The 26016-nt window shown below is 36.6% G+C and overlaps 1 protein-coding gene across 4 annotated transcripts in view; it reads right to left on the bottom strand.

The window, feature by feature from the left end:
• PIBF1 (progesterone immunomodulatory binding factor 1) overlaps positions 1–26016 on the bottom strand; it is a 321204-nt gene that overhangs the window by 176705 nt on the left and 118483 nt on the right. For all 4 annotated transcript variants that reach the window (XM_069066780.1, XM_069066782.1, XM_069066781.1 and 1 more), the window contains exon 11: positions 8055–8220. In XM_069066780.1, the coding sequence (XP_068922881.1) occupies positions 8055–8220 (166 nt within the window). The remainder of the gene's footprint in view (positions 1–8054; positions 8221–26016) is intronic.

Below are 26016 nucleotides of genomic sequence, written 5' to 3'. Positions count from 1 at the left end.
ATTCAAGTTTAATTTTGCTTTTCTGCAATATACACAATGTTCTTTGTTCTGCTTGCCAAGACCAAGCAGAAGAAGTTTAATTCCTCTTCCATGTCTTCAAATATTTGAAATCAGCTATCATACCCCCACATCAGAGGGTAGAACCCTATCTATCCTATGAAAAACAAGCCTACTTTGTTGTTAAATAAGAGGAAAAAACCCTATCTATCCTATGAAAAACAAGCCTACTTTGTTGTTTAAATAAGGGGAAAAGAGCAGATTTTCTGTTTAATATGTAATTAAATTAAACTAAAAGGATACTTTTAAAAAACTACTTACCTCCTCCTTTTCCTCAAAACCTATTCTTTCTCCTATGAACATGCAACTAGGAAAAGTTACCTTTGACTCTCCTCTTTCCCTTAGTACTCCCATCCAGTCAGCTACCAATAGGGACGGCCAGGTGGCTCAGCAAGTAAGAGCACCAGCTCCAGTGTTGGGATGACCTGGAGATCGAATCCCGGGCTCAGACACTCAGCACCACACCCAGAAATAACTGGCCTTGTAACCTTGAGCAAGTTACTTAACCCTCATTGCTTAAAAAAATATATATATTTACCAAGAATTTCTGCTTTTAGGAGCCAAGCCAGTGGTGTAAAAAATAAGTTGCTCTCACTCTCTGTTACTGACCTCTGAAAGCCCAGAAGATATCACCCCAGGAAAAACCCTGAAATAGCTGAGCCAGCAGAAAGATGGGTTGCAGCAATCTTGTAGCCTAGGAAGCTTGCGGGATTAATGGGAAAGGCCCTTCTTGCTTTGGGGGAGGGAGAGCAGTACAGGATGGGAGACATCCCAGCAAGCCAGCGGCAGCCCCACCTCAGCAAACCAGGGAAAATCCTGAGCCCCAGAGTGATGGAACAGGTGAGCGCCACACTAATACCCCAAGTGCCTCAGCAGAGGTAGGGGAACCAGCAGACAACAGCTTGGAAAACCACCACGTGCACCAGTGTTCTCCAGCAGCCAAATCTCCTGATGCTTCAGCACAATTCCAAGAAGCACAACTCCAGGAGGCATAGTTCCAGGCTGGCAGACATCCTCTAGCAACCAAACATTTGAGTGCTTTAAAGAAGCTTGGGTGAGCAGGCATCCACCAGAGTCCAGACTTCCCACCCAAACCCCTAGAGTTTCACTGTTATTGACCTCAGGTCAGCACCAGGAAAGTTGCCAGACCCCTACAGCCTCTAGCTGCCAGCATCTGCCAGCCCCAGTACACAAAGCCAGTGACCAGGGTCTGGGCTTCCAGCACAAGAACCTTGGGTCAGTACCCCCTGTGCTTCAGCAGGAGTGAAACTTTAAAAGCCAGGAAACAGGCAAACACCATAAACAAAAAGCAGAAACGGATAATGACCACAGGTTCTTATTATAGTTACAGGGAAGATCAAGGCACAAATTCAGAAGACAACATTGTTTATATATCTACATTCAAAACCTCAAAGGGGAAGATGAACTGGTCTCGAGTCCCAAAAGACTTTTTGGAAGAGCTTAAGAAGGATTTTAAAAGTCAAATAACAGACATAGAAGAAAAACTGGGAAAAGAAATGAGAGGTATGCAAAACAGAGTCAATAGCTTGGAAAGGAAGGACAAAAACTGACTGTAGAAAACAAGTCTTTAAAAAAAAAAATACAACTGACCAAATGGAAAACGAGTACACCAAAGAACACAAGTCCTTAAAAAATAGAATGACCAAATGGAAAAAGAAGCACAAAAACTCACTGACGAGAAAAACTCCTTAAAAAGTAAAATGAAGGGGCAGCTAGGTGGCACAGTGAATAGAGCACTGGCCCTGGAATCAGGAGGATTAAATTAAACTAAAAGGATACTTTTAAAAAACTACTTACCTCATCCTTTTCCTCAAAACCTATTCTTTCTCCTATGAACATGCAACTAGGAAAAGTTACCTTTGACTCTCCTCTTTCCCTTAGTACTCCCATCCAAATGGGAGTTCAAATCCGGCCTCAGACACTTGACATACTTAATAGCTGTGTGACTTTGGGTAGTCACTTAACCCCAATTGCCCTCTAAAAAGCAAAAAAAAAAAAAAAGTAAAATGGACCAAATTAAAAAGGTGGTATTAAATCTAATAGAAGAAAACAATTTGTTAAAAATTAGAATTGGGGCACATGGAAGTATAGCAGCAAGCACCCCAGCATTCCCAGGGTGTCTGCCAACACAGGTTCTTGGATCTGCTTTGATAAAGGAAAGCAACTCAAAATGGGTTAACAAGCTTACTTTAATCAGTCAGATATGCATCATTCACCTAGTTCAGGGGAAAAAGGTCAGCACCCCGAACTTCAGAGTATACAGACAGAATTATCAAGACAGAGGAACAGATCAAATAAACAGTTTCCAAAATGTCCAACCATTACATCCATACCAAATCAATATCTAGGTTTTTCAAAGCTGAGCGGGGGCTCTCAACGACGGCTTCCCAGAATCCAGATCAAATCACAGAACACTTCTCAAAGTGAGCCCCAAAACAAAGCTACACATCAGGGCTTACATAGCCTTCTCCTGGCTCAGAGAATGTAACAACCTTATTGACTCACTGCCCAATCAAAAAGTATCTACTGAAAAACAAGCCTCCCACCCCAGGCTCCAGGTGCACTTTAGCCTAGGGGCAGTGAAGATCTTAAAAATTTATATTCCCATTATAGGAAGCTGATGACTCTATGAGATATCAAGAATCAGTCAAACAGAAACAAAAGAATGCAAAAATAGAAGAAAACATAAAATACTTCACTGGAAAATAGATCCAGGAGAGACAATTTAAAAATTATTGGTCTACCTGAAAACCATGATTAAAAAAAGAGCCTGGACAGCATCTTTCAGGAAATCATTAAGGAAAACTTAATGATGTAAATCATTAAGGAAAATTGCCCCAAGGTCCTAGAACCAGAAGAAAAAATAGTAATTGAAAGAATCCACCAATCATCTCCTAAAAAAGAGATCCCAAATTGAAAACGCCAAGGAATATTGTAGCTAAATTCCAAAATTGCCAGATCAGAGAAAATACTGCAAAAGCTGTCAGAAAGAAATAATTTAAGTATCATGAAACCAGTCAGGATTACATAGGACCTTGCAGCTCCTACATTAAAAGATCAGAGGGTGTGGAATATAATATTCCATAAGGCAAAGGAGCTGGGATTACAACCAAAGATCAACTACCCAGCAAAAGTGATCATAATCTTTCAGGGGAGGAGATGGACATTCAATGAAATAGGAGACTTCCAAACCTTCCTGATGAAAAGATCAGAGCTCAACAGAAAATTTGATCTTCAAATATAAGACTCAAGAGGGGTATAAAAAGGTAAATAGGAAAGAAAAAAACCCATGTTAATAAGGTCAAACTGTTTACAGCCCTACAAGGGAAGATGACACTTGTAACTCTTGAGATCTGTATTGTTATTATGACATTTAAAAGAGGTATACAGACAGAGGGTGTGGGTATAAGTTGACTTTGATATGATGATAAAAATTCAAATTAGGTGATGAAAAGCAATTTTACTGGGAGAAGAGAAAAGGAGGCAGACAAGGGTAAATTATATCACATGAAAAGGCACAAAAACTTATTACACTACAGGGAAAGAAGGTAGGGAGATAAGCATTATTTGAATCTTACTCTCATCAGATTTGGCTCAAAGAGGTAATAATATACTCAGGTACAGAAATCTAACGTACCCTATAGGGAGTAGGAAGGGAAAGGAGAGATAGGTAGGGGGTGGGGTGGGAAGAAGGGAGTGAAGAAGTAGTAAGGGTAAAGGGGAAGAAAAGGGAGAGAGCTGAAAGAAAGGAGGACAGACTGAGGGACGCAGTGGTTGAAAACTACTTGATACTGGCTAAGAAATAGAGTGGTGGATCAGTGGAATTGGTTAGGTACACAAGACACAGTAGTCAATGACTATAGTAATCTACTATTTGATAAATCCAAAGACTCTAGCTTCTGGGATAAGAATTCACTATTTAACAAAACTTGCTAGGTAAAACGGAAAATTGTATGGCAGAAACTGGGTACAGATCAACATCTTCTACCCTATACTAAGATAAAGTCAAAATGGGTACATGATTTAGACATAAAGGCTGACACTATAAGCAAAGTAGGAGAACAAGGAAGAGTTTATCTGTCAGATCTATGGAAAAGAAGAATTTATGATCAAACAAGAGATAGAGACCATTATGAAATGCAAAATAGAGGATTCTGATTACATTAAATCCAAAAGTTTTTGCACAAAGACAATGAAACCAAGATTAGAAGGGAAGAAGAAAGCTGGGAAACAATTTTTATAGCCAGTGACTCTGATAAAGGCCTCATTTCTCAACTATACAGAGAACTGAGTCAAATTTATAAGAATACAAGTCATTCCCCAATTGATAAATGGTCAAAGGATATGAATAGGCAGTTTTCAGGAGGAAATTAAAGATATCTATAATCATATGAAAAATGCTCTAAATCACTACTAATCAGAGAAATGCAAATCAAAATGACTCTGAGGTACCATATCACACCTATCAGATTGGCTAACATGACAAAAAAGGAAAATGATAAATGTTGGAGAAGATGTGGGAAAACTGGAACACTAGTGTGTTGTTGGTGGAGTTGTGAACCGATCCAGCCATTCTGGAGAACAATTTGGAACTATGCCCAAAAGGATATAAAATTGTGCATACTCTGACTCAGCAATACCACTTTTAGATCTGTATCCTAAAGAGATCATAAAAACGGGAAAAGGATCCATATGTACAAAAATATTTATAGCAGCTCTTTTTGTTGTAGCAAAGAATTAGAAATTGAGAGAATGTCCATCAATTGGGAAATGGATGAACAAGTTCTGGTATAAGAGTATAATGGAATACTATTGTACTACAGGAAATGATGAGCAGGCAGATTTTAGAAAAACCTGGAAAGACTTATGTAAACTGATGCCAAGTGAAAGGAGCAGAACCAGAACCTTGTACACAATCATAGCCACACTGAGTGATGACTGCCTTTGATAGACTTAGCTCTTCTGAGCAATGCAAGGATATAATAAGATAACTACAAGAGACTCACAATGGAAAATGCTACCCAGACCCAGAGTCTGGATAGCATTAGAGTAGGAATGCAGATGGAAGCATACTGTTTACTCTCCTTTTCTTCTGTTGTTCGGTTTTGTTTCTTCGTTCTTGTGGTTCCTCCTATTAGTTCTAACTCTTCTTTACTTCATGACTAATGTGAAAATGTGTGTGTGTGTGTGTGTGTGTGTGTACGCACACACATATGTAAAGAGGGAAAAAAGAGAATACTTACCAAGTACTCAATCTAAAATAAGCATTGAGAATACGAGGAATAGAAATATGATAATCCCTTTCGGCAGGAAATTTATAAACTAATGGCAATAATCTGTTGTTCAGGTGGTTTTTTTTTTGGAAGGAGGAAGGCAAGGCAGTTAGGGTTAAGTGACTTGCTCAAGGTCACACAGAAAGTAAGGGTCAAGTGTCTGAGGCAGAATTTGAACTCAGGTCCTCCTGACTCCAGGGCTGGTGCTCTATTCACTGTGCCACCTAGCTGCCCCATTTAGTTGTTTTGGGTCATATCTGACTCTTTGTGACCCCTTTTGGGATATTCATGTGGTTTGCTGCTTCCTTCAGCTCATTTCTACAGATGAGGAATCTGAGGCAAACAGTTAAGTGACTTGCCCAGGGTGACACAGTTATTAAGTGTCTTTGGTCAGATTTGAATTTATGTCTTTCTGACTCTAGGCCCTACACTCTAACCACTGTACTATCTAGCTGCTCCAGCATAATACATATACAGAAATAAGAATTGTATAAGATAGACAATGATAAGAACAAAAGAGAGATTGAGAACAAATGCTGTGTAGTACCTTGTAGACAGAGAGAGAGAGCTTTTACTTAGGAGGATTAGGAAAAATTTCAGAAAGGAAGTGGTACCAGAGTTAGACCTTAAAGGAAGGAAAATATGTCAATAGATGGATATGTGTTCCAGGCAGATGCAAATAAATGTATAAGATGTTTAGCTCAAGGGACAGCTAGCAGTCTAGTGAGTGGAACACAGAGTACCTGAAAGGGGAATAGTGTGAAATAAGGCTAGAAAGGTAATGATTGTGTGCCACATTGAGGAATATGTATTTTATCCTATGGGTTACCACTAAATATTTTTAGGCACAGAGTGACAAGATTAGACCTATTCATTAGAATGATTATTTTGGCAGCTTTACTTAGGATGAATTGTAGAAAACAGAGACTGAAGGGAGACAGTTAAAGGCCAGGTAGGAGTAATGAAGCCTGAACTACGGTAGTGACACGATGGACAGAAAGGAATTAATGTGACAGATACTGTAGAAAGAAGTGACAACACTTAAATGCTGGATATAGAGTCTAAGGCAGAGAGAAGGATAAAATTAAGTTGTCTTGTTTCACCATGAGAGAAGGAGAAAGTTTTTGAGGAAAGATGGGTTCAGCTTGGAATGTGTAGGTGGAGAGATGGAACTTCTTGGTACCTTCAAATTATATCATATAGGTGATTATATATTTCTGTTGCACAGCTGGTGTTAACTAATAGATATACTTTACTGGATTACATAAATATTTTGGTCATTATATATACTCCAGAACATTTTCTACAAAGGGCAAATATGCATGCTTAATTTGTAGAACATTTGATGGTTTTCACATTATTTTCATATGAATTCTTTTATTTAACCCTTACAATAACCTTGTGAGGTGGGACAGGCAGGTGTTTTGGTCACTCTCTAGCTATCTTATATCTTGCTATCTTGTTTATGTACACACATAGGTATGAACACATATGTATGCACACATACAATATATGTACTTATATACATACACAGTCACACACAGACACAGACACACACATATATAGCTAGATAGATAGCTAGAAAGATTTTTTTTCCCCTACTAAAATAGAATGTAAGCTCCTTCATGGGAGGGGTTGTTTCATTTTTTTGTCTTTGTATACAGAGTATGTGGCATATAGATGGCCTTTAATAAATGTCTGTTGTTTGATTAAATGACAAATGAGGAAACAAAGGCTGCGGATTAACAATTTACCCACTTAATGTAATTTTGAGGCAGTCCAATCAGAAAAAGTATGAAATACTTGGAAAAAGAAGCCAGTTAAGCAATTTTAATTATTAATCTGGATTTACTGAAGGGAAAATTAGTCTTAATTACTTAACAGTTTAAATTACTTTAAAAAGCTTTATTTAAGTAATATTCTTTTAAACAAGTAAGTATAAAAACTATCATAACCAAATTTGTTCGCAGAGTGTTTTGCTACTTATGTGGCACATGAAACTAGGCAAATCCTTTAACTTATGAGAAAATCAGTTTACTCATCGGTAAAACAGGAATGACAATCCCTGACATCTTGACTTGTGAGTATGTTCAGGAGGCTAAATGAGATGTCTGTATGACTCTAATAATGATAATACCAAGCCTCAATGATAAGCCTTCTAAATATGTTATCTATTAAAATTACCATACTATTGGATGTGCTTTTATAATGAGTTAAAAGTAAATTGTAAGGGGCAGCTAGGTGGTGCAGTGAATAGAGCACCGGCCCTGGAGTCAGGAGGTCCTAAGTTCAAATCCAGCCTCAGATGCTTAACACAAAAACTAGCTGTGTAACCATGGGAAAGTCACTTAAAAAGCCCCAATTGCCCTCCAAAAAGCAAAAAAAAAAAAAAAAGTAAATTGTAAATAGCACTTTATATGAAAAGAGGTGCCTTTAAAAAACCTTTAAAATAATTTTCTTAACTAGAGAAACTCTACAATATGGTTTACACCAATAATTTTCTTAGGAAACTAGCTTTATTATACAGTTTGTAAATATTACTTCAAGTCATCTTATTTGCCATAAATTATATATTGTAGTCTGAATTAATGTAGATTTGAAACATTAATTTTAAATCACTGTTAATGATTTGTGATAACAGATTGATTGTAAATGATACCCTTACATCTTATCCAAAAGAAAATGTACATGAAATGTACTTGCCTCCAATTTTTTCTGATATTTGTCACATTCCAATTGACACTGCGTGAGGTTTCTTGCTGTTTCTTCTTGTAGAAGTTGAGCACGTTCACTTTCAAAAGATTTTAATTTACTTTGGTGGAGAAATTCAGCCACTTTGCTTTCTGAACTTAGTTGTAATTCTCTGTATCTGAAAAAGACAGAGGAATTATGGAGATACAAAAGAAAGGTAGTCAAGCCAGTTTAATTAAAAAATATAACCACTGTTTTTTTGCTTCTTTATGTTTGTGAATGATGTAGTAATTTTACTATTAAATAAAACATTCACATATAAGGAAACATAATACATGTACAGATAAGACAATGTGCTTTCATTCACCCAAAATATTTACTGAACACTTTGTAAAGTGAAGTTCATTTTGTGTTTAGTTTTAAGTACAGATAGCCAGGCTTCATACTGAAGATGGAAGAAAGATAAAAAAGGGTGGAAACATACTCTGTGTAATACATTATACATATAGACTATCCTAATATAAAGAAACATTAAGCCCTTCTCCACTAGAAAGTAATAAGGCTTTATAGAGATAACATTTCCCCCTAATCTTTACTATTCCTACCCATCTTGGATACGTAGATGTAAACCCATGCACAAGCAACTTCCATGTTCTGATTATGAGCATAATAACTTTCCATTTATTCAGTAACAGATTAAGGCAAAACATTCACAGAAAAGAGACAAATCAAAATATAGGGTAACTCAATCATTTAGTAAGTTTTCAGGTCAATCACAAAATATAAAAGTCAAAGTACTCCACCCCTGGATAGTCTCAACTGTAGATTAGTTTCCAATCATAAACAAAGTATATTCATTTGGTCAGTCAAAAAACACAAAGGCCATCTACCCCTAGGTCACAACTAGGGTACAATATCATCACAGTATTCAATATCCAATACTTCGTCTTGACCTGAGGCAAGTTCTCAGAAGTTTCTGTTCCTGGGAAGACAAGGCTTAACAAAGACACAACATAGTTACACATTGCCAGCATCCTCATCAATTCACTCTCTGCCTGTGAAATCAACCTGGACCCAATAACAAGGTCTGAGGAATTAGCACAAATCATCAGTATAGTCCCAGGACCCTTGAAAACATCAAGAAGACCCTCCTCCGAGATTTCTGTAAACATACAACAAGAAAATCCTCTTTCAGGGCTTCTGAACCAACAGCAAGGTACCAAGGCTTCTGCAACAATAGCAACGTCCTCCATCAGCAGATGAATCTGAAAAAGTGACATCAAAACAGACATACCAAATACTGGCACCATAGTCATGCTTTCTCAGTTCTAATTTCTCTCTCACCAGCAGTAACAGCAGCAGCCTCAAGATGCTGGTTCCCAGAAGTTCTGGTCTCTCTCTGCTTGGGCCTCTCTCTCTATCCATGGCACTAGCTCCTCCTAGTTCAGCCCCCTCTGGTCATATCAATAAGTTCATCTCATTGTGGGGTTCAAATTCTATTACTATCACTGTACACAAACACCTTCAGTTTCTAAAAGGATTTTCCAAGCTAGTCAAAGACGATTATCAAGAAAGGATCAGGAGGCAGAGCCCAGATGGCGGCATAGAAGCAGGAAAACTCTGTAAACTCCCCCCAAAACCACCTCAAATACCGATAAAATGTGACTCTAAACAAACTTTAGAGCTACAGAACCCACAAAGTTTACAGAGAGAAACAAATCTCCCACTGAAGGCAGCCTGACAAGCTGGCAGGAAGGGTCCATTGCAGGGCACTGGTAGCTCAGCTGAGCCCATGGTTGTAGCCCCAGGATGGCTGTGACCAGCAGTGGCTGCAGCAGACTTTGGGAGAGTGGATCACCAGCAGCTGTGGCAGGTTCCAGAAATATTAACCCATAAATGCCAAAGACAAAGTAAAATGTTGGTGTAGAACTCTGTTAGAACTGGGGGGATGGAGGCGGGTCTGGCCTCTGCCCCCAGAGCGAGAAGCAGCAGAGGCCCAGCAGCTGTTTAATCACCTCCACATGGCTGCTTCAGAGCTCTCAGCCTGCAGATCTTAGGGGGGGCCAAGCGACCATTTAAAGGGTAATCACTCTTGCTTTAACCTGCCTGGATCTGGATTGTGATCTTGGGTGGTGGTCCTGGGGTGTGTGACTAGTGAGCCAGAGCGTGTGGGGACTATAGAGATGGTGCCTTCCTAATAGCTGCAAAACCCCCAGCAATTTGGGACAAAGCTCTCCCCTCTGGAAACAGAGTTCTACTGTGGCAAAGAGCTCAAAAGTCAAATAATTCGGGGGCGGCTAGGTGGCTCAGTGAGTAAAGCACTGGCCCCAGAGTCAGGAGGACCTGAGTTTGGTTCTGGCCTCAGACACTTAACACCCACACAAAAAAACTAGCCGTATAACCTTTGGCAAGTTACTTAACCCCAACTGCCCTCCAAAAGGCAAAAAAAAAAAAAAAAGTCAAGTAATTGAGTGGCAACAGAAGCAAGCAAAGGAAGCAAAGCAAGAACAGCAATCCAACTTTAGATTCCTTTTTGGGGGACAAAAAGGATAAAGCATGGGACGGGAGGAACAAAATGAAGTCAGAACTCCTGCACCAAAAGCTTCCAAGAAAAATATGAACAGGTTACAGGCCATGGAGCAGCTCAAGAAGGATTTTGAAAATCACGTAAGAGAAGTGGAGGAAAAATTGGGAAGAGAATGATGCATGAAAATCATGAAAAGAGAGTCAACAACCTGACTGAAGAAAATAACACCTAAAAAAATAGACTAACTCAAATGGCAAGAGGCCCAAAAGGCCAATGAGGAGAAGAATGCCTTAAAAAGTTGAATTTGCCAGATGGAAAAAGAATCTCAAAAGCTCACTGAGGAGAATAATTCCTTCAGAATTAGATTGGAGCAAACGGAAGCTAATAACTTTATGAGAAATCAAGATACTATCAAACAGATACAAACAAATGAAAAAATAGAAGGCAATGTGAAATATCTCATGGGAAAAACCACTGACCTGGAACATAGATCCAGGAGAGATAATTTAAAAATTATTGGACTACCTGAAAGCCATGTATGAAAAAAGAACCTAGAAATCATCCTTCAAGAAATTCTCAAGGAAAATTGCCTTGATATTTTAGAACAAGGGGGCAAAATATAAATCGAAAGAATTTACCGATATCCTCTTAAAAAGATCCCCAAAAGGAAACTCCTAGGAATATTATAGCCAGGTTCCGGAGTTCCCAGATCAAAGAGAAAATATTACAAGCAGCCAAGAAAAAAACAATTTGAATATTGTACAAACACAATCAGGATAATACAAGATCTAGCAGCTTCTACATTAAGGGATTGAAGGGCTTGGAATATGATATTCCAGAGGTCAAAGGAGCTAGGATTAAAACCAAGAATCACCTACCCAGCAAAACTGAGTATCATGTTTCAGGGGAAAATATGGTAATTCAATGGAATAGAGGACTTTCAAACATTCTTGATGAAAAAAAGAGTTGAATAGAAAATTTGACATTCAGATACAAGAAGCAAGAGAAGCATGAGAAGGTAAACAGGGAAAAGAAATCATAAGGAATTTATCAAAGCTGAACTATTTACATTCCTATATGGTAAAACAATAATTGTAACTTATGAAACTTATCTCAGTATGAGGATAGGTGAAGGGAATATAAATGTATATATGTATACATACATATATATCTATATAGGAGGGTATATGGGCATATGAATACATAGGTGAGTGTGTGTATATATGTGTACAGGTATATAAAGACAGAGGGCACAGGATCAATTGAATAGGAAGGGATGATACTTAAAAGATGAAATTGAGAGATGAGAGGGGAATATAATGGGAGGAGAGACAGAATGGGGTAAATTATCTCATATAGAATACGCAAGGGAAAACTGTTACAATGGAGGGGAAGAACAGGAAGACAAAAGGAATGGGTCAACTTTACTCTCATTGAATTTCGCTTAGGGAGGGAATGACATACACACTAAATAGGGTATCTCGCCCTACAGGAGAGTAGGGGTGAAGTGGATGAGAGAGGGAATGATGGAGGGGGAGGCGGGGGGGAGGGAGGGTAGTTAGAAGCACACACTTTTGAAAAGATACAGAGTCAAAGTAGAGAATAGAACAAGTGGGGGGCAGGATAGGATGGATGGAAATATAGTCAGTCTTTCACAATATATCCACTATGGAAATGTTTTGTGTTGCTATACACGTACAACCTACATTGAATTGCTTATCTTCCCAGTTAAGGGTGGGTGACGAGGGAGGAAGGGAAAGAATCTGGAATTCAAAGTTTTAAAATCAAATATTTTAAAAAATTATATTCTTCTTCCTTTTTTTTTGTTTACATGCAACTGTGAAGTAAGATATACAGGAACTGGGGTATGGAGATCCATCTTGCCCTATTGGAAAGTTGGAGGGGGCATCGGGGAAGATATAGGAGAGAGCAGATTGGGGGAGGGGTTATACAGTGAGATTGCTGTTTTGGGATGGTGGGTAGGGAAAGATGGGGAGAAAATATGTAACTGAAAATCTTGTGTAAATGAATGATGTAAACTACAAATAAACAAAATTTAATTTAAAAAAAAGGATCAATGATTCATAACAGAAATTCAAAGGCAATTATATATCTTTTCTGGGTCTGGCATACATATTAAAAAACATACATGCCAGCAAAAAGAGGAAATGAAGCATTCCCCAAAAAGATTACTAGTCATGAATAATTTCAACAAATTTTACTATCTGCCTACTGTGTACATTAGTAATATGAGGATTAAATAAGATACTCCATGGGATAAGAAATTTACTCATGCAATATGACTCAAATTGTGACAAATACAATGAAAAGGTCCCAAAAATATTGGGGAAAGGGAATACTGAGAAAGGGAAATAAACTTTTCCGTTGGGGGATAACAAGCAGGGAGGGTAAAGGATCAGGAAGGAAGGCTTCACAAAGAAGGTTGAAACTGATTTGGGTCTTTAAGTAAGGAGAGGATTTCCAAACAAGGAGAGCTGATAAGAGTTAATTCTAGACATGGGAAAAAATAAACAAAATCACAGAAGTGGCAGAGTTAGGATGAGAAAAGGGTATGGTGAGCAGTTTAGCAGTATAATAAAAAAAGTGAACTTGAGTCAGTAGAAACTTGAGTTAAAATTCCACCTCTCGACACATACTAGTTGTGTGACTATGGGTAAGTCACTTAACTTCTGAGAAACTTCAGTCTCTTCATCTGCAAAATAATAATACCTATACAAAGTTATTAACTTACAGAGTTTCTGTGAAGATTTAATGAGATAAGGTGTATAAATTGCTTTGCAAAGAATTTAAGGTCAGTTACAAGTATTATTATTGTTAAGTGATGGGGACTAGAGAGACATACGATAGGAAAGGTTCCAGAGAATTACAGAATTTGAGAGTTGAAAGGCATCTTTAGCTGACTGGTCTAACTGAACAGACCATACTCAAAAGAAATCCCTCCTATAATATAACTGAGAAGTCTCTCCCATTTCACTTTTGAACAGGTTCTATTTGTCAGGAAGTTTTCCTGTAATCAAACCTAAATTTATCTTTTTGGAACTTCAACTCATTGCTTCTAGTTCTGTCCTCTGGAGCCAAACAGAACAAATCTAATCCCTCCCCACTGAAAGCTCTTCAAACTTCTGAACATAGAAAGCTATCATGATTGCTCTCCTACCGAGTCTCCTTTTGTCTAAGCTAAAAAACCCTAGTTTCCCCAATTGATGTTAACATGACATGGATTCAAGACCTTTCACCATGGTTGCCCTCCTCAGGATACTCTTCGGTTTATTGATGTAACTCTTTAAAAATGTAACACACAGAACTGAATACAATACCCCAGATGAGCTTTGATGAGGGCACAGTACAGAAAGGCCATAATATCTTTTTTACTTGGAAGTTATGATTCTCTTAATGCAGTTCAAGATTTTTTGGTTTTCACATCAGACTCTGACTCATGTTGACCATGAGGATCACTAAAACAACTCCGGATATTTTTCAGAAAAACTGATGTGTAACTATGACTTTTCTATCATGTCATTATGAAGTTGATTTTTTGGACCTTAGTGTAAAATCTGACATTTATCCTTAATGAATTAAATCTGATTAGATTTAGTCCAATGCTTTAAATATTCCAAGATCTTTTGGGATACTGATTCTGTTATCCAATGTGTTAGCTATTTGTCCCACTCAGGTTTGTGTCATCTACAAATGTAATGAACATGCTATCAGATTGCAGAGAGTCTCAAATGGGTGAATACTCATTCAATGGGAGGATACAGAAAGTTTTCTAATACAAGAGTTGCAGGATCAGGGTAGAAAAATTAAAAAAGATTACTCAGGTAGCACTACATAAGGATAGATTGAAGAGGAGAGAGACTGGTGGCAGAAGGACTATTAGGAAAGCTATTAAAATAGTTCAGGCAATATACATGACTACACCAATATAAATGGAAAAAAAAAACAACCACCACATAACAATTGAAAGTCAAAGCTGAAGAATTACAAAGAACAATGAGGAGATATAATAAGATACCCTGCCTTCCTCTGCAGTGGTGGGAGGTTCACAGGCTTGAAACATTGCTTATATTTTCATTTTTCCAATGTATTGGTAGGTTTTGCTGATTTTCTCCTTTCTTCAAAAAATATTCTTTTTTTTATAAGATGGTTCTCAGGAAAAGCCAGAGAATGGGAGAAATTTAGGTAATATAAAAACAAAAGTTATCATAAAAATTTACTTGAAAATTAATATGGTTTAGGCAAAAGGTAATGAGAGTCTTATTTACAGTGATTGCAGTGAGAATGGAAAGAAAGGGATAGATTTAGGATATATTGTAGAGATGGTATTTTTAGTCAGGTGCTGTCAGTAATAAATGATTAATTGCGGTGAGGAGAGAAGAGTCAAAGATAAGTCTGAGCTTATAAGCATAGATGACAGGGAGGATGTCATCCACAGAAACAGTACATTAAGGTACAGTATATATAGTTTTTTGGGGCAGTAAATGGGTAGGTCAGTTTTGGACAGCAAACTTGAGGTGCTGGGGGTATCATATAGGTATAGAAAATGTGATCTGGCACTAGAGTTTAAAAGGGGAGGTTGGTTAAGGAGTGACTTGCCTGAGCTTACAAAACTAGTATAAGACTTCACATAAAGATGTTTCTGATTCAAAGAGCAGCAGTCTATCCACTATACTCTTATGCCTTTCTGCAGGTGTTAAAACTGCATCTTCTGGTCTCCCTGATAACCCCCAATCCACCAATAGGTATACAGTTATAATTTCCACATACTGACTTTCCCCATAGTGGTTTCAATATATTGCAGGCTAGCATAAGAAATTAAGTGAGAATTTTTGGGGGGTTTTGGGGAAGGCACAGATAACAGATGAAGGCCAGCACACGACAAAGAAAAAGTTTAGAAACTTAGAAATGCATTAATTTACATGTACTGTATTGTGTAATATCAATATATTTTATTTTTAATACCATTATAATTTAGATTTCTTTTCTGGTATGAAGGGAGGACCAAAATTTTCACACAGATTTTCCAAATTGTGGGGGGTGCCATGATCCTAATCCCTGTGATATGGAAGGGACAAGAGGTAAGACTGAAAAGGGGAACCTGGAAATCATGTACAAACCATCTCAAAGATCAAAGGAGCATTAATTTATAAATTGTATCATATATTAACAAAAAATAACATCCTGGTAATATGTGCTGAATTGGGGGGAAGTCACCTAGGCTTCACTGTCATGACATTTTGGTCCTACAATATATAAATCCCATACAAATTCCAGGCCTCCAAATAAAGCCCAGCAGATTATCAAATGGTGCTGATAATTTTGAGATCATATGGATATGTTAACGTTAGAGTTTTATTGACAACTTTGAAATGATTTGGATGTGTTGATGAACCCCAAGGCTGCACTGATAAGAATTAGTCTGTCTGCCTCCAAACCCTAATATAAATGAGACTCTAAACTCCTGAATGCCCCACCTTCCCAACACTCTTCCATCTCCACTGGGTCCATGCTACCTAGTATCCCCAACTCTAATATACGGTTGCTTGAGTATCACATTCTGCCTCGTCATCTCCCCATACTACCTGCCTTTCTTCACCCCTCACTCCATCTATCTCTGTACCCAAAAAACTGCTTTTCTTTGTACTTCCTGTGCTTTTTACTTCCACACCCTCTCTGCCTAATTATAGTGTGACTGCTGTCCCATTTCTTGTGCTAGTTGTGATCTTTCCTGTGGATACCCAAAGAACTGAGTATGCCTGCTCCCATTTCATAAATTGTCAATTCAATTTCATAAATAGCTAAAAGACTGAAATATTTATTTTCTCATAATCAGTTTAAATTTAACAGTTAAGAATTCCTGGTTTTAATTATTGGAAAATAGCTTCTGCCTTCAATGTACACATCAACATGTGTAGCTAGGTCCCAATTAATACAAACAATGAATTCCCCTGAAGTAGTAGTATTATTTGAATTCCCATTGCATATTTCCATGGGGCTTGAACCAATTACTATATCTTATAAAATTATAACTTTAAATCCTGTGAATTCTAATTCATGCAACCATTTTAAGGAAATCAACATTTGCATGAATGGGGACTCAGCTGTACTCCATTCTAAACATTAAGCCATAACTGGGCTCCTTTAGAAAGGCTGATGACAATCTTAACTCATTTTGGTAAATTCAAAATTTAACTACACAGAGAATCATAAGATCATGTATTTAGAACTGGAAAGGACCTCAGATGCATCTTGTCCAACTTCCTTACTTTGTGGAATTTTCAGAAGATGAGACCCAGAGAGATTAAAAGACTTGTCCAAGGTTACACAAAGTAGTAAAGGATCAGAAGTAAAGACTTGAACACAGGTCTTATTTAAAGTAGAAATTAAAGGACAGGAAATACAAATATATGTAGAATAGGATTTAGCTTTAAACTAACTTGAATAGGGTAAGGATGATGCCAATTTAAAAGAAAGAATACAAAGAGGTAAGGGTGAATAAAAAAAATTCTAAAAGAGATTTGATTTTGAGGACATTTTTGTGTATGATGGGCACTGTCTCTAAAAATCAGAATAGCAGAATAATTAGACTCTCCAGTAGAGAAGAATGTTTTACTCTATTAAGAAAAAAACCATACAAAAAGATAAAACCTCATGAAAGACACAATAAGCAGACTGCCCTTTTAGGGACACACTTAAGCAAGTACCAACAAAGCATAAATCACGGAGGCCCAAATGCTCTTGATTATGACATTTATTTATTATCTGTGAGTTGAGTTATCAGAGCCTAAAAAAAAAAAACTAAGGCAGAATGGGATAATTTTCTTCTGAGATTGTCTAGTAATCAGATGACTTCAGGTTCAACATGAGTTAGTGTGATAAAGAAGAAACATTATTTTAGGCTGTGTGAATGGAAGCATAACATCCAGAATACTGGAGTTGATAGTCCTGCTACAATCACTTCTGGAGCACAGTATCCAGTTCTCAGTGACATATTTTTTTTAAAAATTTAACATTTCTCCCCCCCCCCCCCCAATTACATGTAAAACAATTCCAAAATATTCATTAAAAAATTGTGAGTTTGAATTCTTTCCTTCTTCTCCTCCCTCTTTGAAAGATGGCAAACAGTTTGATATAGGTAATACATATGCAGTCATACATTCCATATGTGTTATGTTGTAAAAGAAGACACCAAAAGCAAACAAAAAGAAATAAGAAATAAAAAGTTAAAACAATGCTTTGATATGTATTCTGATGCCAGCAGTTCTTTCTCTGGGGATGGGTAGCATTTTTTCATCATAAATCCTTCAGAATTGTCTTGGATCTTTGCTGAGAATAGTTAAATCATGCAGAGTTGATCATCATGCAATACTGGAGTTACTATGTACAGTGTTTTCATTTCACTTTGTATTACATCATGTAACTTAGGGTTTTTTTTTTTGTTTTGTTTTGTTTGCCTTTTGGAGGGCAATTGAGGTTAAGTAACTTGCCCAAGGTTACACGGCTAGTTTCTGTGTGTGTGTGTGTGTGTGTGTGTGTGTGTGTGTGTGTGTTAAGTGTCTGAGGCTGGAACTGAACTTGGGTCCTCCTCACTCTGGGGCCAGCACTTTACTCACTGCTCCACCTAGCCGCCTGTAACTTAGGTTTTTCTGAGATCATCCTGCTTGTCATTTCTTATAATACAATAGTATTCCATCACAATCATATACCACAACTGGTTTAGCCATTCCCCAATTAATGGGAGTTGCCTCAATTTCCAATTCTTTGCCATGATAAAAAGAGCTGCTTTAAGTACTTTTGCACATATAGGTCCTCTTCCTTTTTGTCTTATCTCTTTGGGATACAGACTTAGTAGTAGTGATTCTTGGTCAAAGGATATATATACACCAGGGATGGGGGACCTGCGGCCTTGAGGACACATGTGGGCCTCTAGGTTCTCAAGTTTGGCAGTCTGATTGAATGTAAACTTCACAGAACAAATCCACTTAATAAAAGAATTTGTACTGTAAAACTTGGACTCAGTCAAAGGGCTGCATCCAAGGACCTAGAAGGCTGCAGGTACCCTCACCCCTGGTATACACAGTTTAATGGCCCTTTGGGTAGAGTTCCAAATTGCTCTCCAGAATGTCTGGATCAGTTTACAACTCCAACAACTGCACATTATTGTCTCGATTTTCCCATATCCTCTCCAACATTTGTTATTTTCCTTTTCTGGTATATTAGCTAGTCTACAGGTGTGAAGTGGTACCTCAGAGTTGTTTTAATTTATAGTTCTCTTATCAATAGTATTTAGAACATATTTTTTCATGTGACTGTAGATAGCTTTGATTTCTACTTCTGAAAACTGCTTGTTCACATACTTTGACCATTAATTGATTGGGGAATGACTTATATTGACTTGTATTTTTATAAATTTGACTCAGTTTTCTATACATTTGAGAAACGAGGCCTTTATCAGAGAAACTTGCTGTAAAAATTTGTTCTCAATTATGATTACTGTGTGTTTTCCTCCATCCTATTTCTCTCCATTTATCCTTCTTTCTCCTTCTTTTTAGCCTGGCCATCCTCAAAAGGGTTTTACTTCTGACTACCGTCTCCCCCAATTACTCTCCCTTTTATCATTACACCCCTTTTCTTATCCTCCTACTTTCCTGTACAATAGGACAGATTTCTATACCCAATTAAGTGTATGTTATTCCCTCTTTAAGTCAATTCTAACAAGAGTAAGGTACAAGTGATCTCCTCCACCTTCTGTTCTACTGTAAAAGCTCTTTCGCACCTCCTTTATGTGAGACAATTTATCTCATTCTGCCTCTTTTCTTCTACCGCATCTATCCTCATCCCTTGATTTTATTTTTTTAGATATCATGCTATCATATTCAACTCATATCCATCTCCTCTGTATATGTATACTCCTTCTAACTGCCCTAATAATGATAAAGTTCTTAGGAGCTACAAATATTATCTTGTAGGAACAGAAAGAGTTTAACTTTATTGAATCCCTTAAGAATCATTCCTGTTTAGCTTTTAATGCTCCTCTTGAATCTTTTATATGAAAATCAAATTTTCTTTTCTTTTTTTAAAAACAAATTTTCTTTATTTTTAGTTTACAACATTCGTTTTCACCAGATTTTCTGTTACAAATTTTCTCCCTGTGTTTCCTCTACCCACCACCCCAGAACAGTAATCCCATTGAATACCCCCTCCCCCAATCTGCTCTCTCCTATATCCTCCCCCATTCCCTCTCCAACTTTTCAGTAGGGCAAGATGGATCTCCATACCCCAGTGCCTATATATCTTATTTCCCAGTGCATGTAAAAAAAAAAAATATATATATATATATATATATAATATATTTTTTAAACATTTGATTTTTAAACTTGAATTCCAGATTCTTTCCCTTCTTCCCTCATCACCCACCCTTACTGGGAAGATAAAACAATTCAATATAGGTTGTACATGTGTAGTTATGCAAAACATTTCCATAGTGGATATATTGTGAAAGACTGACTATATTTTCCTCCATCCTATTCCTCCCCCGGCTTGTTCTGTATTCTACTTTGACCCTGTGACTTCTCAAAAGTATGTGTTTCTAACTACCCAACCCCCCCACCTGGCCCTCCCTTCTATCATCCCCCCTCTTATCCCCTTCCCCCCTACTTTCTTGTAGGGTAAGATACCCAATTTAGAGTGCATATTATTCTTTCCTTAAGCCAAATTCAATGAGAGTAAGGTTGACCCATTCCCTTTTGCAGGTTCACCACCCATGGTATACTTGTTCTTCCCCTCCATTGTAACAGTTTTCCCTTGCCTCTTCTATGAGATAATTTACCCCATTCTGTCTCTCCCCATCTCCTCTCATTATATTCCTCTCTCACTTCTCAATTTCACCCTTTAAATATCATTCCTTCCTATTCAATTGATCCTGTGCCCTCTATGTATACCTGCACACATATATACACACACTCACATATGTATTCATATGCACATATACCCTCCTATATAGACATATATATGTATGTATACATATATACACATTTATATTCCCTCCAACTATCCTCATACTCAGAAAAGTTTCATAAGTTACAATTGTCATTTTTCCATGTAAGAATGTAAATAGTTCAACTTTGATAAGTTCCTTATGATTTCTTTTCCCTGTTTACTTTCTCATGCTTCTCTTGCTTCTTGTATCTGAATGTTAAATTTTCTATTCAACTCTGGTTTTTTCATCAAGAATGCTTGAAAGTCCTCTATCCCATTGAATGACCATATTTTCCCCTGAAGCATTATACTCAGTTTTTCTGGGTAGGTGATTCTTGGTTTTAATCCTAGCTCCTTTGACCTCTGGAATATTGTATTCCAAACCCTTCAATCCCTTAATGTAGAAGCTGCTAGATCTTCTATTATCCTGATTGTGTTTCCACAATACTCAAACGATTCCCTATAATTGGAGATCATCCAGCAGTGATCATTTCTGGGAAAGTTATAGAAAGAATGATATGAATGGAACTAGATAAATTTTGAAACCTTTTCAAATTCTGAGGCTATGATTCTACAACAGCATTCCAAGCATAAAATAATGAACTAATACGTCACCCTTCATTTCATAAATCACTTCAGAGACTGACCTTGATGAGCATATAACCATAGGAAGGTGGAAGCATTAGATATTTGTCAGCAGGGTCACTACAAAATTTTCTTTTGATAAACCAGGAAAATGTGTATTAAGAATGTTTAAAATTTGTTATCCTAGTATGTATACTAAGATAACTTCCCAGGAACACAATGAAATTTTCTAAAAAGAATTCAATCAAAAAGGGTAAATAGGTAAGAATAAAACAAATCAATGTAATAATATGTCAACTAATAAAGAACATAAAAGTTAACAGGATGCTTTGTTGCTCGAAATTATTACAAAGGTAAGATACTGTCTGAGCATGTTTAATAAAACACTTAGAAATAAATCTGTTTTTTAAATCGTCTCAAAAATAAATAATATTTTTGAACTGGAGGTCAGAGTACATATATTTTTTTAGTTGTTTAGTCTTGCAATATCTACTGACAGTACAAAATGACTCAAAATATTGGCACTCTCTATGCTACTCCTATTCCAAAAGATTATCCATGCTCATAAATTAACTACTCTAAACATAAATCTGACATGCTTTCCAGCTGGCTATAGTTTCATAAAGTACAATTTCAGGTTTGTACATATTTTGGAGTACACACTTAAAACTGTCTAGTTATGTATCTCATAGATGACCAAACCACCTTTTATTGAGGTTGGCTTTTTCAGACTTTTCTATTTTTATACTACTTACAGAAACATACTAAACTAATTAATTCAGCTGCTTGAAAAAGCTCCATCAGTCATGCTTATTTCAGAATAGAATAAATTATGACTGTAATTAGATTGATTTCTTAAGTATCTAGCTACTCTAACAGGAGTCAAAATAGCAAAGCACTTTCCAAAGCTGTAAATAGAGCTGGGAAAGAAAGGAAGATGATGAACAGTTTAGTTACCACTAAGTGTTAATGATGATAAAGTATCTCTATAATAATGATTGTCACAGACTTTCTGCTTAAATTTTTGAAGATTAAAAAAACCAACAACATAGTGGCCATTTTTCTGTGTCCTTTTCCTGGATACAGTAGTATCCCAAAAGCTCCTTAAAGCATATGTTCAATGTTTTAAACCTTTAATAGCTCAGCTACTGCCAGGGATTACACTTGCTCACTGGAACTAATTAGATGCAAATTATTTTTTAAATTTAGTTTTGGGGAAGAAGTTAGGGAATTTTCTTAAGTCACAGTAAAATTTTCTGTTTCATAGATTTTCAGTCATAAGTTATAGCATAACACCATATAAGGTATATTACAGCAATAAGCAAAATAAGAGTTTTTAGGTCTAGTTCTTCCTGTGTGTTCTAGGAAAACCCCAAATAAGAAGCCTTAATGTAAGGAAGTAGGTAATTCCTTGAATTTCTTTTTTTTTCTCTAAAAGAGGTTAGAAACATTAAAGCTTTAAGGTGAGCTATGTAACCTGCTTTTGAGTTTTTTGCTTCATTTTTTCTTTATTATGCACAAAACATTCAAAGCTAAATAATTCCTAAATTCTCTTACTTTCAATGAAAATGTTCACATATGCTGCTCATGCAATTTAATTTTATTTAATCATTGTTTGTGGATAAGGCAATAGCTATACATATTTAATTAAATATAAGGGAACTTAGCTTTCTAAAGACCAATGAGATATTTTAACCATGAAAATAATGAATGTTAAACTACTTTAAATAAAAGCCAAGGAAAAACACAACTGAAAATTTTACATAGCATGTCAGAAATATGATATTTCCATGTGAAGGATTGAGAATTTTCTTACTATTTGTTTTGCAAAGTGTTGCAATTATCACTTAAGCTTATTAAAAATCTGGTACATGAACTTCTACCATTTTGATTATGTTAAAATTGTAAGCTTGAGAATCAACAAAAAAACACCTACCCCAAGCAGAGACAATGATTGTTTCTTTTGTTTTGAAAATCAAAATTGTTTTAGTGATTTAGTGATTTACCCGTTGGAACAACTTTTTTTCCATTATTTTCTTTGGTTAACAGAATTTAGTTATATGTATGAACAAGAAATGCAGAAGACAAGGTAGTTGAGAACATTATTGTTCCACTGATTGACCTACTTGCAAAATACACTCTACTGCTATCTTCTCTCACTTTCATCTTTCACACAGACTTCCTTAAACTACCCACTACCAGCCTCTACCACTAGAAGACTTTTTTTTTTCTGATTTGAACAAATAAACCCCACAAACTTGAAATTTTCACTTACTCCATAAAACTAATTCCAATCCCTTAACTGAAATCTGGCTTATGTCATTCCTCTCACAACCCTCTCTGAGAAAGACCACTTTTTCACTTCCCACAACTTTTGGAATGAAGAAGGAATTAATAATGTTCCTTGCTTCTCAATATTTCTAGGCCACTTTTCTTGGCCACTTATTATTCAATAATCCCATCTATTTTGCCATACATGAAATCTGACCATACAATCCTCTTTGTCCTTATTTTCTTCTGTTCTCTAGGACAATCTTCTATTTTCCCCTTAATCATTTCATCATCTAACTAGTCTTCCTCTAGAACTTATCCCAATACCATTCTTAGTAATTTCAACAAGAATGACTCCTATAAAACCCTGGCTTCTTGAATTTCCCAACTTCAGTTACCCACCAGTAATGAGATACCATATACCTTCATTGAATCATAGACTTACAGCTGGAAGGCACTTTAGAAAGCATCTACTCTAATTCTTAATTTTACATATAGAGAAACTGAAGCCTGGAGAGGTTATGTGCCTAGGTCACACAGGTACTCAATACCAGAGTTATGATTTGAACTCAGGTTTTCTGACTCCTAAGTCACTGTATTTCCCACTTGTCCCTTCCATCATCACTCTAAAATCTAAACTATTCTATTTTCTACTCCCGTATTTCCTTAAAATTCCTAAACAAATTTCTATACTCTATTTGTCCTTATCTGAAAAAAAATCTCACAATGCAATTTTGTTTTTTTCGCTTTTTGGAGGGCAATTGGGGTTAAGTGACTTGCTCAAGGTCACATGGCTAGTTTTTGTGTTAAGTGTCTGAGTCCAGATTTGAACTCAGGTCCTCCTGACTCCAGGGCCAGTGCTCTATTCACTCGGCCACCTAACTGCCCCTTCACAATCAATTTTTTAATCTTCCAGCATGTCATTCCAATGACAGCTTTCACTTGTCTTCCAAACTCAGATTAGGCACCAGGCAGTTTAAAGATGTGCTGGCTAATACTCTAGAATGCCTCTGGCCCTTCATATTTTCTGGTCCCCATGTATTTTAAGGCAACTCTTTTCCTACTAGATCTTTTTTCCTTACTCTTAAGCTATCAGCCTACTTTCTATTTGTTATCCCTTTCCCTAGTTTTAGAGTTTTGCTGATTAGTTTTGATAGCATGATGCAATTCCATTTTTTATTCAATTGACATAATCCCTTTCCCATTCCCTCATTTATATTTTATGACTTTTTAAAATGTGTTTGCTGTGAGATCATAGGAATTTGTTCTTTTATCCAATCTGTCACTTTATTTCATTTTATTGGATTGTTTAATCTATTCACATTTATAATTATAAGATGCTTATAGTTTTCTCTCTTTATCTGTAATATTGATTTCCCCCCCAAACTCGGATCCCTCCTCTGCCCATGCTGTAAACACAGAACTATTATTTCTTCAGTTATTTAAGTTTTTTTAAAAATTTAACTTTAAATATAGATAATTCCTCACTGCTTTCTTTTGTTATTTATATCCCCAGTCTTTGGCACAATGTTTGGAACCTAGTAAGTCTGTAATACCCTCTCCACCCCTATCATCACAGGTTTAAGTCCCACCCCTTCCTGTTAACTGCAAAAATAACAACTATAGTTTTATTTGAAAATACCTTCCTATTTGAGAAAGCTAGCTTCCATGAATCCTCTTATACATGTAAAAATTGCTTTGAGTTCCTTGGGAAAAGTTGCTGTGTAAATACAAATATGAAAAGTTTGTAAAATCAATACGCTTATTTATTTATTTTTAGTTTTCAACATTCATTTCCACAAGATTTTGAGTTACATATTTTCTCCCCATCCTTCCTCTACACCCCACCCAAAGATAGCCAGTCTACTAAATATGCATTCCCCCAATCTGTTCTCTTTTATATCCTCTCCCATTCCCTCTTAACTTTCTAGTAGGGGAGGATGGATTTCTATACTCCTGTGCTTGTATATCTTATTTCCCAGTTGCATGTAAAAATTTTTGTTTTTTAACATTTGTTTTTAAAACTTTGATTTCCAGATTCTTTCCCTTCTTCCCTCCTCACCCACCCCACTGGGAAGATAAGAAATTCAATATAGGTTGTACATGTGTAGTTATGCAAAACATTTCCATAGTACTTATATTGTAAAAGGCTAACTATATTTCCCTCCATCCTATCCTGCCCCCCATTTATTCTATTTTCTACTTTGACCCTCTCTTCCCCTCCCCCCTTACTTTCCTGTAGGGTAAGATGCCCAATTGAGTGTGTATGTTATTCCCTCCTTAAGTCAAATTCAATGAGAGTAAGGTTGACCCATTCCCTTTCAACTTTCTGCTCTTCCCCTCCATTGTAACAGTTTTCTCTTGTCTCTCTTATATGAGATAATTTACCCTATTCTATCTCTCCCATTCTCCTCCCAATATATTCCTCTCACCTCTTAATTTTATTTTTTAGATATCATCCCTTCATATTCAACTGATTCTTTGCCCTCTGTCTATGTATACATGGTACACACATATACACACACTCATATATATATATTTATACACACATACACCCTCCTATACATACATACATATGTATGTATACACACA

The sequence above is a fragment of the Petaurus breviceps genome, unplaced genomic scaffold (assembly GCF_028583685.1).
Source record: "Petaurus breviceps papuanus isolate PSGF00001 unplaced genomic scaffold, PetGlider_PUasm1.0 90730, whole genome shotgun sequence".
Classification (NCBI taxonomy): Eukaryota; Metazoa; Chordata; class Mammalia; order Diprotodontia; family Petauridae; genus Petaurus; species Petaurus breviceps.
This window is presented reverse-complemented; position numbering and strand designations above follow the sequence as displayed.